Here is a 14,916-nt window from a genome sequence, read left to right on the forward strand (position 1 = left end):
CCACGTACACAGGAAAAAACACAACACAGAGAAACAAAAGGAAACATTTGAAGTACACACTGGTTTAAGAACATTCGTAAGTAAACGTTTCTGTCAGTGATGGTCTGGTGCTGTAATACACCACGGCCTGGCACAGGTAACACTCATCAGGAGGGATGCAGAAAGGAGTTAGCTGCATGTGCTTTCAGGAGATGAGGCAGGCAGGCCAGCAAACTGCTGACAACTTAGTTTTGTCAGTTTTAATATAAGCAGTAAATCAATTAAGAGAATAATGTTGGTTGGGCTGGAATTTCAAGGTTTTGATGGATACTTCATGAATGAACATGAATATATGTATATGGTTTGGGGGAGGGGTGAGACTAATTTTCTAAAAGATACTGAAGACTGCAAGGGACTAGATAAGAACATTGGTCTTAGCCACATATAAACGTGATGTCTTCTATCCTCTGTTTTACCCTCCACAGAAGAAAAAAGAATGGCTTGCATTATAAAACAAACATTCTAGGGTTTACTCATAAAAACCCCACATGCAGACATAAATAAATAAATACACTGCTACTCAAAAGACAACATTGGCTCCCCTTCTCACCAAATCCTTCGGACATGGCAGTGTTTTGCTCTACCACAGGGTCAGAACAAGGGCTAGGAAGCAACAACCCACATTCAATATGATCTGCAAACTTGAATTAGCACCCTCCGAAAATCAATTAAAAAAAATCAAAAAGACTTGACAAATTTTAATCCAGCCCAAGAAAATTTTGTTTCAGCCACTGGGACTCCCCCATACTTGTTTTCAGAATCAAGACACACAGATGGCCGGCCAGCCCATAGACCCATCAGCAATGCAGCATTCTGAGACAGCCAAGAGAGAGGGAGAAAATGCGCACTCACCAGAAACAAGCACACATGGGCAGTTACATGTGCCAGAACACACTGGTATTTATCAACCAGCCAATCACAAAGTGTTGGGATTTTTTTTCAATTTTTTTTTTCAATTTTTTTTGTTTTTAAAGTGAGGCTCCGTCAAGTCTTCCCCTCCCCCCACCCCTGCAATTCTTTTGAACCCCACCCCCAACCCCACCCAACACGGTAGACCTAAGGACGGAAACACACCCAGTGCAAACAAAGTTAAAAAGCTATTTTTTCAGTATATATGTTTCTTAGCAACAACTTCCGTATAACATGAAAAAGTGAAAAACTAGAAACTAATTTTTTTAATTTTTTGTGTTTAAATTTAAATGGTATGTGTACTTGCTTCACATTGTCTTTCTAAGTTGGCGTTCATGATTCAAGTATTTCAAGAGTGATATGTTCTCTTTTTGGATTCATATTCCAAACGAAAAAACTGAAGTTATATAAGGGAGGCAACTATGTGCTCAGACAGTCTGTCAATGACCCACCTTTTTTCTCTCTCCGTTTTCTTTTTTCCTTTTAAAAATGTATTTATTGCAAGTTGAAAAAAAACGAAAAGGTCAAGTTAGTGCTGCTGCTGTTCCAAAAAAGGTCACGAGGTCAGAGTTGAAAGTTCTAAGTTCAGATTGAATCCGACCCTCCTCCCAGAAGGTCTCCAGGTAGTAAGGCAGCAGGGCTGCCCATTCTGTGGGGATCCTCTACACTTGGGACCCCCCACAAGCTTGAAGAATAGTTTGGGGGCCCCCACAATGAAGCGCCAGAGAGATCGCCCCCACTGCTGCTGCCACCACTGCTGCTCCACTGCCCAAGCCCTGCTGACCCACCAAAAAGATTCAAAGGAGGTCCAACTGCATCTGTCTGGTTCTGTCCTGTCTCCAGGGATTGCCAGCCTGCTGCGGGTGCACTTGGGGTTGCTGCAGGTGTCGGGGGCTGAGCTTGTGCCAGAAAGCGACTAACCTCCTCATCTGTGGCAAACTCAGCCAGGATGGTAGTGTTTCCCAACACACACCTGGGGGGGCAGGGAGAAAAAAGGGTGAACGAGAAACAAAGTTCATACAAAAACCAGGGTACATGCACAGGATTCCAAACCTTGGACACAAAATGGCAAAGACTGCCCAGACCAGTAAGGAAATCCGTGGTAGAACTAAGCAAGGAAGGTGGGTGCAGTCATCTCCACTTTACCAGTTTAATCAGACTCTGCAGAACCCAAACTTTCCGTTTTTTAAAAAAATGACAGTACGTTTACAGCTCTTATGGCTGTGTAGGAAACCAAGTCCACAGAGAGAGTACGAAACATTAACAGAGTCATGAAAGAGATAATTCCCCCCCCCCCCCCAAAATAAAGGTGCAGACACACATGAATAGGTTCAGTGTGTATTATCTTTCCAAAACACAAAAGCTTAAGAAAAGGTTAGAAATCAAAGAACTTCAGGATGAAAGAAAAGGAATTTCTTGGGTTCCCAACCTTTTCTTAAGCTTTAACATTTCTGAAAGGTAACTGGGAGCATGGGAAGAAGTCATTGCTCCCAAGACCGCATGCACTTCTAAAGCAAGCCAGACTCGCACTCAAATTTAAGAAAACTAATGGAGGCCTGAGAACAGGAAACCAAGTCTGGGATCTGCAAACTTATTTTAAGTGCTTCTCAGTTAAAACCACTGTCTATTTTGTCTTTTCCTAGCCCTATTTTTCTGCATTGCAGTGCCACAAGAAGTAAAGATTACTCAGAAGAGAACAGAACTGAAGAATCATTGCAGATGGGTAAAAACCAGCAATGGGGAAAAAATGCAGAAATGGTAACATTTCTCTTTGAGACATTTTAATTAAAATGTTCCAAACTTTGATTTTTTTCTTAAAGATTTTTTAATTAAAAAAAGTTTTCAAAAATCTTTGTAGAGAGTTATAAAAACATGTTCACCCAAATAAAAGTTTCTTTTCCTCTACTTCAAAGGTTCTCAAACTGTGGCCCATGTTGAACTTGCTGGGGCCTCAAGGGGAGCTGGCGGGTCATATAATGCTGCATATTCCCACTCCTGATTTCCAGCTACTAAATTCTTATTAAAACACATTAAATACTTTCCTACCATCACTTTCCTATGTAAGCAACTGTTGTTGTTGCTGCCACAAGGGTCTTACACCACCAACACAGCCGAATTTGAATACTCATTTGCACACTGATCCCATCAGTCCACCCCACCCATTGCAAAATCCTTGTTGTGCCACTGTCACTTTGCAGCAGCAGTTCCAACAATCTCATACAGAAACAAAGCATCATTCCCCATCTTCTGCTGGTAAAGGAAGAGCCTCCTACCTCCGAGAACTGGCTTACTACCTGAGAGTTTCTAAAACATGGAAGTGGACAGACAAAAAAATGGCTACTGACCTTTCGTAACTATTGTTTTTCAAGATGTGTTGCACATGTCCATTCCATGCTAGGTGTGCACGCGCCGTGTTGCCGGAGATTTTTTTCCCCCTTAGTGGTATCCGTAGGACTGACCCTAGCGCCCCCTGGAGTCCTGCGCACATGCGTCAGTATAAGGGGTACCACTGGCTCCGCACCCTCTCAGTTCCTTTTTATCCATAACTCCAACAGAGGGGTAGGAGGGCAGGTCATGGAATGGACATAAGCAACACATCTCGAAGAACAACAGTTACAAAAGATTAATAACATTTTTTTCTTAGAGTGCTTGCTCATGTCCATTCCCTGCTAGGTGACTCACAAGCAGTACCCCTGGAGGTAGGCTCAGAGTTCATGGACATGCTGATTGCAACACTGCTCTCCCAAAACTGGTATCATCACAGGCCTGTTGGGTGATGGCATAGTGGGATGCGAAGATATGAACCGATGATCGTGTTACCAATCCAGGACATCTGCAGAGATGTATCTGTGTGAGGAATGCTGCTGACAAAGCCTGGCCTCTTGTGGAATGAGCGGTCACAATGGTTGGAGGCGGAACCTTTGCCTGCTTATAGCAAGCTCGGATGCAAGCGGTTATCCAGGATGAGATTCTTTGGGATGACGCCGGTAGTCCTTTCATCCTTTCCACTTCTGCTACAAAAAGTTGTGTAGATGTGCAGAAGGGCTTAGTCCTCTTGATATAGAAGGCCAAGACCTGTCTAATGTACGGAGCCAACGTTCCTCATCGGTGCTATGAGGCTTTTGAAAGAAGACAAGCAGAAAAATGTCCTGGTTGTTATGGAATTGCAACACCACCTTTGGCAGGAAGGCCGGGTTGGGGGGCAGTTGGACCTTGTCCTTGATGAACACCATATAAGGGGCTTCTGATGTCAGGGCCTTGATCTCACAGACCCTTCTGGCCAAAGTGATCGCAACCAGGACGACGACCTTCTAAGAGAAGAGCAGTAAGGAACAAGATGCCAACGGCTCGCAGAGGGGCCCCTGTGAGCTTAGACAGGACCAGATTTTAAGTCCCATGGGGGAATCGGGTCACGAACCTGTGGGTAGAGTCTTTCCCAGCCCTTGAGGAACCTGACTTTTATCTCTTGGGAGAAAACTGATCTGCCTTGTACTGGAGGATGGAAGGCTGAGACAGCTGCCAAGTGAACCCTAACAGATGATAGAGCCAGACCTTGATGTTTCAGGTGGAGTAGGTAGTCCAAGATGGACTTTAGGGAAGACTGAGATGGAGAAAGATTCCGTGCAGAGTTTCAACAAATGAAATGTTTCTACTTAGCCAATTAGGTAACCCTGGTGGAAGGCTTTCAGTTACCTAGCAAGACTTCTTGAACCTGATTCGAGGAAGCCTGCTCCTCAGGGTTCAGCCACGCAGCAGCCATGCTGTCACACATAGCGAAGCGAGGTTCGGGTGAAGCAACCGGCTGTGGTCTTGCAAAATCGAGGCCGGGCGGGATGGGAGCACTAGTGGAGCTGCCACTGAGAGATCCAGAAACATGTTAAACCAATGCTGGTGTGGCCACACCAGAGCAATCATGATAACCTTCGCCTTGTCCCTCTTCATCTTTAGGAGGACCTTGTGAACCAAGAGGATCGGTGGGAAGGTGTACTGCAGGCCATCTGCCCGCGAGAGTAGGAAGGCATTGGAAAGGGAACCCTTGCTGAGCCCGCGCATAGAACAGAACCAGGAAATTTCCTGTTCTGTCTGGAGGCGAACAGGTCCACTTGGGGGAGTCCCCCACTTGTGGAAGATAACAGTGATGACCTCTGGGTGAAGAGACCACTTGTGGCAAGAGGAAAGGACCTACTGAGGTGATCTGCCAACGCATTCTGGTCTCCTGGGAGGCGCAATGCCTTGAGGTGAATGGTGTGCTTCACACAGAAGTCCCACAGTCGGAGGGTCTCTTGACACAAGGCTGAGGATCGAGCTCTCCCTTGCTTGTTGACGTAAAACATTGAGGCCGTGTTGTCCGTCAAGACCTGCATGACCTGGTCTGAGAGCTGGGGAACAAACACCTGGCAAGCCAAGAATATTGCCCTGAGTTCCTTGACATTTATATGTAGAGAGAGTTCTGCAGAGACCCTGGGTCCTGAGTCTGCAGAGGTGGGCTCCCCACCCCAGGTCTGACACATCCAAAACCAATGTTATTGTTGGATATGGGGCAGCGAAAGGCACCCCCTTCATCACAGAACGAGGGTCTCTCCACCAAGTCAGAGAAGCTAAGATGGGCGACAGAATCGTGAGAACCAAGTCCAAGTGGTGTCTGCCCGGGGACTAGACTAATGCCAGGCTCATCTGTAGGGATCTGAGGCATAGCTGCACGTATTGCACCATGTAGGTACATGCTGCCATGTGACCAACAGCTGGAGTCACACCCGGGCAGTTGAAAGCAGGTGAGCTGTGACCCGGGCGATTAGATCTGACATAGTTCGGAACCTAGCCTCTGATGGGTAGGCCTTGGCCTGGATGGAGTCAAGCACTACCCCAATAAACTCTATTCTCTGCACTGGAACCAATGTTGATTTCTGTTCATTTATTAACAGACCCAGTGCCCAAAATGTGCACTGGCTCTACTATGCCAATGCTGTGCTGAATCTGAGTCCACGAGTGGCCTTTGATCAGCCAATCATCGAAGTAGGGGTAGACTTGTACACTTTGACATCTGACATAGTCTGCAACCATGCCATACACTTTGTAAAAACTCATGGGGCTGCTGACAGACTGATGGGAAGCGCGATGAATTGGTAGCAGCATTGGCTCACCACAAACCTGAGGAATCTCGTGTCCACGGAAGATGGAGATGTAGAAATAAGTTTCCTGTAAATCGAGGGTGGAATACCAGTCTCCTGGATCCAGGGAGGGAATGATAGAGCCAGGGAGACTATGTGAAACCTCGCAGAGATGAAGGAGTCTGCCATAGTGCCCTGACTGGTCCCAACACAACCTCATTGACTGGCTCTGGCCACTCTGGAGGGAGCTGCTGCTCCTTGGCTTCCAGCCCCAAGTTTGTAGCGACCCATTTCAGGAGCTCTTGATGGGCCCTGAAGTCATCTGGTTGAAGAGGGTTACTAGAACTTGTGACCCCCTAAATCCATAGGAGGGTTTGGTCCTTCCTCCTCCATCTGTACCACCTCCACTGGGGCCACTTCAGTGACCTCGGGGTGGGTACCAGAGTTGGGGTCCAGTGTTGGTCGGGAAGAAAGAGTGGCTCGTTCCGCAGACACCAGAGTATGACCACTGGTACTTTTTCGGTGTGGCAAAGGATTTCCCCCCAGACTCTGAAGAGGACTCTTCCCCTAGAGACCATGGCAGAGCCGTACCCATTCTGCCTCTAGGCAGTGCTAGGGAATTGGTGACTGATGCTGGGTCGGGGACCGCTCCGGTGGGGCCATGGAGGGCTTTCCTCTTGGAGGTGACACGACGGTCAGTGCCGCGACGGAGCTCACTGCCCCTTGAACCGTTCCATCCCTGGTTGGTAAGGGACATTTGGGGGTGGGAAGTATCAGGAGGGACATGAAATCCTTTGTAACCTGGAAAACCTCCGGAGTCGAGAGGGCCCGACTCTGGGGAGGACAAGTGGCCCAGCATGGGTCTCATTTTATCAGCTGCTCCCTGCTTGTCCCTCTTTAGCACCGGAGAACGCCCTCTCTCGGCACGCTGTTTCTTATGCTTCTTCCTGGGCCCTGGAATGGAGAATGGTCTCCATGGGAAGTGCTCCACCACCACTGCTCTTCCTGGCTCCAAAGTGCTTGGCGTCGATTCGGAGCGGCTGAGGACAGTTTGAGGGCTGCCTCCATGAGCAAAGCCTTCAGATGAATGTCCTTGTCTTTCTGAGTGCATGGACTGAAGCCCCTGCAGATCTTGCATTTCTCCTTAACGTGAGCTTCCCCAAGGCACTTTAGCCAACTCAATTGCGGGCTGCTCACTGCCACGGGCTTGCCGCAGGAGGTACACGGCTTGAAGCCTAGGGACCGGGGCATGACCAGTCCCTGGAATGATGTCCCATGACAACTAGGACTGCTATTTATACTATATACACTAATATTAATGGATAACTAAGTACGTTAACTATAAAAACTATATACACCTCTACCCTGATATAACGCTGTCCGCGGGAGCCAAAAAATCTTAACGCGGTTTCACCTATAACGCGGTATATTGAACTTGCTTTGATCCGCTGGAGTGTGCAGCCCTGCCCCCCCGGAGCACTGCTTTACCGCGTTATATCCGAATTCATGTTATATCGGGTCGCGTTATATCGGGGTAGAGGTGTACGATAGACTACAGAGTCTAAACCACTTGGAAAGCCTTGCAAGAGCAAGGTGGTCATTCCAAGCAACGGTGACAGGCGGTAAGGAACTGAGAGGGCGTGGAGCCTTCAATGCCCCTTATACTGGCGCATGTGCACGGGGCTCCAGGGGGCACGAAGGCCAGGTCCTATGAATACCACTAAGGAAAAAAAAATGTGCAGCAACTGTGCACGTGGCGCACACACACCTAGCATGGAATGGACATGAGCAAGCACTCAAAGAACAAGTTTTACTGAATCACCTCCTGCATGCAGGACTTTTATCAATAGACAAAATCAGCTCTGTGTGACAGAGGAAACGGGGTATATGCATATTGCTGGGGTAACTCACATGTGCAGTGCAGTCTGGGCCTTGGCCGCCTCCTGTTTGGTGTTGTATCGGATTAGGGCGGTGCCCTGGGTCAGGTTCAGATGGAATGTCAGCAGTGGGCCATGCTGCATGCAGATCGTCCTCAAGGTTGACCCATCGATCTGAGGAAGATAGTCAGGAAAAATAACAGTTTACTGAAAGAAAGGGGCACTGAACTTTTTGTTTATGATGTGAATACATCTGAAGAACTTGAGGTATGTTTAATAAATAAAGTAATTAAAAATTACATTTTAAAAAATCAGTTAGTATTGTGCTGCATGTCACAGGGGAAAGAGTGGGACCTTGAGAAGGTCAGTGAGAGGGATGGGATGTTATTTTCAAATAGGTTCTTTTCATTAGGTTTTTGTGCATCTTACAGTGACTTCACTTTGTAGTACAGTGATTAGATACTAAGCTTAGCTTGTTTTAATTTTAGCTCATTCTAGGCCCCCGTCTAATTTTCTCTCCCTTCATCTTGTTGAGATGACTCAATTGTGAATATCTCTGTGTTTCCCAGATTTCCAGTGGAGTACAAACTGTATTTCTAACCCTATTAGGGCAAGAAATATTGCACCAAAAAAACATGTCATTTTGATCACCTGATTTGCTTCCCCCCATCCCCAATGATTCAATTTCAAAAGAATTTTAAAACCAGCCAGTAATTTGAAAATGCTAGAGATTACTACTTTATACCATCTGAAAAACTGGGGATCTCAGTTTTTGAATGGTGCAAAGGATCTGCTTTTAACTTTGATGGTTTATGAGATAAATAACAATTAATACTGTTGCTAGTCTGCCAGACTAACAGAGCTCAGTCTCTCATCTTGGACACTTTCAGCAGCAGCTGCCTCTGTTCTTTCTATATCAGCAAGCATCACTTTGCCATTTCCCCTTCCTGATCACAATCAGTTCCATTTATATCCTTTTTCAGTAATTTAAACTTCTCCCAAATCTCTTCTTCTGCCATTCAGTGACTGCTAGAACAGCATGAAACATTCCTTGCATTAAGAGAAACATAGAAATGTGCTTTTTCATTGCAACTAGACAAACCTTTTTCCTATTGCTGCTCTTGCCCTCTATATCAAGGGAAAGGTTCTTTATAATGTGAGTGATGCAGTTTGGCATTTTGGATGACCTGAGAAGATCCCAGCCCTCCTTTCCGTGGTCTTAGTTCTTACGCTGTGCTGTGATATAAATTATCCTACTGGATAATGGGTGGTTGTCTAGTTTCCAAAGTGCTGCTGATAATCATATAGGCATTTCGTAGACTCCAATGCAGGCTAATTGGACTTACTGAAACCAGGACCTCTGTAGAATTTATTTTGAATGGAAACAAGCTCTGAGAATGACGAGTGCTGGAGTGTCCTAACTAGGCTGTGCTGTTGGCAACAGTGTTGGAAACATTCTGAGGTTTTGCTATGGAAACCCCAGAGTAAAACCTGGCAGTTCTCCCTAGCTCTTTTATTGACAATGTCCCAAAGAAACTGGAGCCTTGAGCTATTACGCACAACACAATCTATCCACATTTCTGAATGAAACAAACTTGAGAGTAATTCCTCCACAAAATACCCTGGGTAATGGTCGGGACAGTTACAATGGTCTTATGGCAAATATCAAACATCCTACCAAAGCAACTGAGATCTCTACACATTTAGCTGATGTGATTACTGTAGTCAAGCAGGCTACTCTGACTACGGGTATTTCATCAGAATCACCAAGCCAATTCAGCATCGTTAAACTTCATTAAAATGGGACTAGAAAAGCAGCCCACCAATCCTGCTCTCTGTAGTTTAGCACTCCCGCCTCCCAAAAGAGGAGTAAAAGAGAAATACCTGTGGAGTGAGATTGTGAAGAACCAGCCAGTAGCTAGGACGAACTGAGCCACCATCACTCCAAGTAGAGGCTGAAAACATTTAAACAGAGGGAGAAATACAAAAGTCAGAAGATATTGAGAGTACATTTTGACAAACAAATGCCTCCTCTGCACTATGCTCAGGTCTTTCCGTCTCTCAGACAATTTCATCTATATCAGACATACTAACAGAGTGGATTCTATGCTTTACAGTACTGTACACAAAACAATTCTCACATTTAACATTAGGATTAATTTTTGCCAGTTTGTGTCTTCTAGGGATTTCCCCAACCACATAATTCACTTCTCCAACACCACCCATTACTCTTCAAAAGCCCTATGCTGCAGAAATCCTCTCCTGGTAGCTCCCAGCCCTCTCCTTACTCCTCCCCAGGCAGCTCCCGGGACCTTTCCCTCACATTGACAGTAAGTTTCCATTTTAAAAAGGGATATTTTTTTCCTTTACCGGGCAACCGCAACTTCCTCTCTTGTGAAGGCCGCATCATATCCACACCATTAGCGCTGTATAACACACACCCCTCACGGCCGAGCAATGATGCTATCAGGAGATCCTTCTCACCAGAGGCAAGCCTTGAGTCCTGTGCCCCCCACCCCCTGACCGATCGGGGTGCTGTGCTGCTCCAGGGAGATGATGGTTTGGGGTTGGTCAGGCCAGGTGGTGGGCGGGGCAGCCCTGTAGTGTTCCTTGAGGAAATATGGTTTTTCCACATCTTGTTGGAGAGATGAGTGGGATTGTGTCCTATGGGATCTGGGGACCATGTTGATTTGTAATCACTGAATTTTGCTGTAAATAGATAAATAAAAGGCATGGATTAATGGGATTTAAGCCCCACAACGCAGTCTATGTAACTATGCAGCTATTGTAGCAGGCTAAAACCACTTGTATCAGATGCAGGCACACAATGTTCAAATCCATGCAGCTGTTAGCATGTACCAAACTAAAACACAAGCAAAGTCAGACCTGGTTAATCCCTGCTTTCTAGATATATTCTGACAGAGTAACTCATTCATTCATATAGTGACCTCTTATACACATTAATATAATCGGAGATCTAATTGAGAGATATAATTCAGATCTGAGGATCTCAAAGCTCTTTACAATGGTGGGCAAGTATTATCCTTATTTAACAAATTGAAAATTGAGGCTCAGAAAATAAGACACTTGCAGAGTGGGAACTCAAACCCAAGTCTCATCACTCCTTGTTCCCTCCTCTACATATTAGGCTTATGTTGCTTCCTAAAGATGTGTTATTTTTGTAGGATGACTTCCATTTTATGAGACAAGAGTTTCATTATGAGGTGCAAAGCAAGAAACTGAGCTATTGTGTAATATGGATTTATGAGATCCCTGATGACAGGAATTCAGTTTATCTGAGGTTGATCCCAAACATGGCTTTCCCCTAGTGAAGTTCAAAGACCTCCAATAGGAAGCCCTGTATGCTAACAAAAATGGGAAACTTCATACTTGCAATTCTGGATATGGGGGAGGTTCCCTCTTCTCCCTTTCTTAAGAAAGAAGACAGTAATACATTCTTCAGTTTCTCTTGAAGTTACTGGACACACTGCTCACCCAGTATAAGATTGCTAGGCAGAGTGCAGATTACTCCAGTAACTGGCATTTTACTTATTCTGACTGGACATAGCAAATGAACAATAAAGCATAAGATCCAAAAATCCTGAAGCAGCACTTGCTCTTCAAGGCAGGGCTGTCTGGGAAAAATCCACTTGTCTAGTCAATCTGGCTCACATCTGGTATGTGCATTTAAGTCCTAGCTATTGTCAAGTTAGTGTAGATTTGAAATGGAGAAAAACAATCAATCAGGGTTCCCTGTTCCCCAAGGTAGCACAATAAGTGCAAATCTGAGAATTAAGAATGCAGATTTGTTAGCAAAAAGGTAATGATTTATAATGCAACATATTTGGATCGCTACCTTCCATAGTGCTTGGAGTCCAGGGGTCTGTAAGTACCAATGTCTTGCATTAATTTTACACATGTAAATCTGAAGTGTACAAAAAAATCTAAACACCAACAGAGCTGGAAATTTTATTTAGGGATCAGTGAATTCTAACCTGCCTATTTTAGAGGACCCACTTCAAGGAGTCATTTTCCTGCACTAGGGAAATGCTCTGAAGCTGAGGAACATGTGTTAATCCTATTTATTTCTACTTCTTTAAATCATTCCCATCTTTTCTATATGCTAGATATAGTTAAAAGGAGGTAAAGCTGGGTTTGGTGTCCCTCTTCCCAGACTCAGATTAACCAGCAGTTGACTTTGAAACAGAAACTTTACATGTCCTTGTAGAACAAAGCTACATATTCAGACACTACTTCAATCAAAGCCATCCTATAGAGTCACACCTATTCAATTATAAGAACTAGCCAAGAACAATGCCAGCTCAAGGGAAAACTTTGGGATTTATAAAAAATTGGAAATCTAACTGGATTTCCTGGGTTGGATATTCAAATGGTTACTCAGTGGTGAGTATAGAGCCCATTGATTAATAGGAATGCTTGGTGTCTTTATAACCAAGAAAAGATGTAGGGCAAAAGTCTAGGCTTTGGTCTACATGTTAAACTGCTAGAATCACTATAACTTCCCTCTCAAGTCCTGAAGGGGGATGAAGGGTGCAATAGAATATTTTCACTTCCACTGGTTAACAGTGCTTTTCCTTTTTAGAAAGTTGCAAGGTGATTGCATATAGTGTTTCCCTCCCTTAACATCTCAGAGTTCTTGGCTTAGTAGCAGGTACACATAAAAACAAATTAAAGAAATGAAACCCTCACTATTTATCCTAGTAGATTTTGTATGAGAAATGCTTGTACATTTTGTGGATGTTCCCTATATCCTCTCTTCTTTGCCTTCTACTCCATCCCCTGACCCATATGCTGGACCTTTGTATTTTGGATCTTAAAGGGAATTCATTAAAAATAGAGGGTTGTTTTAAAGCAATTGTAATGGAACATTTTATCAGGAGGAAAACTAGCATACCAGCCAATCAAATCTCTCAATTCCCTAGCTTTCAGGAAGCATTAAAAGACTACACCCAAAGTAGAGAGACAAGGTGAGTGGGTACAGACAGAATACTGATTGGCTGGTGACTGTTTTTCAAGATCTGGAACCCACTTACCTGAAGTGCTATGAACATTGGTGAAGGAATTGTCAGAGGCACTGTAGGGCCAGGCACCAGGTGAAGGCAGCGAGGTGTTGAGGGAAGAATTAGACCCTATCAAAGGGGGAAGAAAGGAAGAAAATATTGCAGATAAATAGAAGAGTTTCTGTAATACCAACACTCCCCATTGGTTCCATTTCCACTAAATGTCAGTGACTCACAACATGTCAATGCAGCCTTGGCTTTTTTGTGTTCTCACCCTTTTTGGGGGGGTGGGGAGGAGAATTAGATTTTTTTTTAATTACTTCTGTAAAAGGTTGAGATATTGGAATGAATGCAGGTGTCTGCTGTTTTACCTGTGGTGTTGTCCCGCAGAAGTTGGTGGTCAGTATCTACAATGGGAGAGGTGGCTGTACCCCCCAGCACACTTCCAGGGGTCACATAGGGGTCAGATTCAGGGTCAATGTTTTGAATACCTTTCCATGGCACTCCCGGCTGGAACTCTGGGATGGGAAGGAATAAAAATAAGAAATGGCATTTACAAGAAATTAACAATTTGAGGATGTTTTGAAAGGGCTCATGACTATCTTTTATAGGGCTCCTCAATGGATCATCAGGAGAAGACTTTCCTATATAGAATATGCCTTGTACTACTCCTCTCCTCTCACTATATTGCTCTCCACAGTTCATGTCCATGGGAGTTTACCCCAAAACTGGCTTGAATACATGGGGCGCCCTCTGGACTATCTTCCACCTTTCTCATTTCAGACTGTGCTAGACTTCAATGACTTCAGCCTTGCTGACTACACTATACCCTTTTTCAATTATATTTTTGGCACACAGGAGCCTTTCCCAAAGAAGTTCATGCTACATCATGGGTCACCAATGCAATAAGCACCAGGCAGAAAAATCCTGCCCTTCCTCATCCCAAAATCACCTGGAAAGCCAAACATCCACACCTTTCACTGACAGATGTGCTTTCAGTGGGATTTTTTTTTAGCCTCCATGCAAGCATAACACAGAATGAAACAGCAAGCAGTACAGAAGAGGGAAACTGATTTGTGTGCATTCTGTGGTTAGGTGTTTCTGAGCAGATTTAATCAACTACATTCAAATCACACCTGTATGCCCATCACAAACACAAAAGGTCAGAGTTCACTTGTCAGAAATCAAGGATCATTTAGGCACTCTATAGTTATTCTGTTCTTAATTCATTATTAAATTTATACTGTCAGTTTAACACAGGGGTCGGCAACCTTTGGCACGCAGCACGCCAGGATAAGCACCCTGGCGGGCCGGGCCGGTTTGTTTACCCTGCCGCGTCTGCGGGTTCGACCGATCGCGGCTCCCACTGACCACGGTTCGCCGTTCCAGGCCAATGGGGGCGGCGGGAAGCAGTGCAGGCTGAGGGATGTGCTATTTAATATTCAAAGACAACAGATCTAATTGACTGGGTAGAGAGGCCCAAAAAATAACTCTCTTGAGATAGTTAAAAAAGCAGACCGAAGAGAAATGCTCGTCAAGTTTACTGTAAAAGTTGAGTGACATCCTTCCCTGTGCAATACCTGGAGGCCAGCTGGCATTGCTGGATTTGCTTCCGATCTTGTTCGTTGGTGGAGATTTGGCAGGTAACCAACTATCGCCAGCAGGGCCTGCATGGCCACCCAGCGGGTCGCCTGGGATTATGTCAAATTGGTTGTAGGGCGATCCTCCACGGGCTTTTCCAGGGGGCACTATTGCGCCTGAGAAGTGGGAGAAAGATATATTTACATGGAGGAAATATAGGAGTTTGTGAAGGGGCAAGAAAACTGGAACCAAGAGAATTTAAAACCACCACAGAAGGAATAAGATATTAGTTAAGTTAAAGCACATCACACCAGTTTCACTGTAGTTTCAGAACTACTGATGTGTGGGGAGTAAATGTTACCTATCAGCAGCTGATAAAGT

The 14,916-nt window shown here is 44.9% G+C and overlaps 1 protein-coding gene across 1 annotated transcript in view; it reads right to left on the reverse strand.

The window, feature by feature from the left end:
* Positions 1–7,963: 7,963 nt before the first annotated feature.
* The window catches only part of TNRC6B (trinucleotide repeat containing adaptor 6B), a 52,014-nt gene continuing 45,061 nt past the window's right edge, over positions 7,964–14,916 (reverse strand). Inside the window, exons 13-18 of the mRNA XM_024200399.2 lie at positions 14,535–14,711; positions 13,326–13,472; positions 12,988–13,083; positions 10,418–10,642; positions 9,818–9,888; positions 7,964–8,107 (exon numbers count right to left, since the gene is read on the reverse strand). Of these exons, the coding sequence (XP_024056167.2) occupies positions 7,964–8,107; positions 9,818–9,888; positions 10,418–10,642; positions 12,988–13,083; positions 13,326–13,472; positions 14,535–14,711 (860 nt within the window). The remainder of the gene's footprint in view (positions 8,108–9,817; positions 9,889–10,417; positions 10,643–12,987; positions 13,084–13,325; positions 13,473–14,534; positions 14,712–14,916) is intronic.

This window comes from Terrapene carolina, unplaced genomic scaffold, assembly GCF_002925995.2.
Source record: "Terrapene carolina triunguis isolate 2854851 unplaced genomic scaffold, T_m_triunguis-2.0 Scaffold247, whole genome shotgun sequence".
Classification (NCBI taxonomy): Eukaryota; Metazoa; Chordata; order Testudines; family Emydidae; genus Terrapene; species Terrapene triunguis.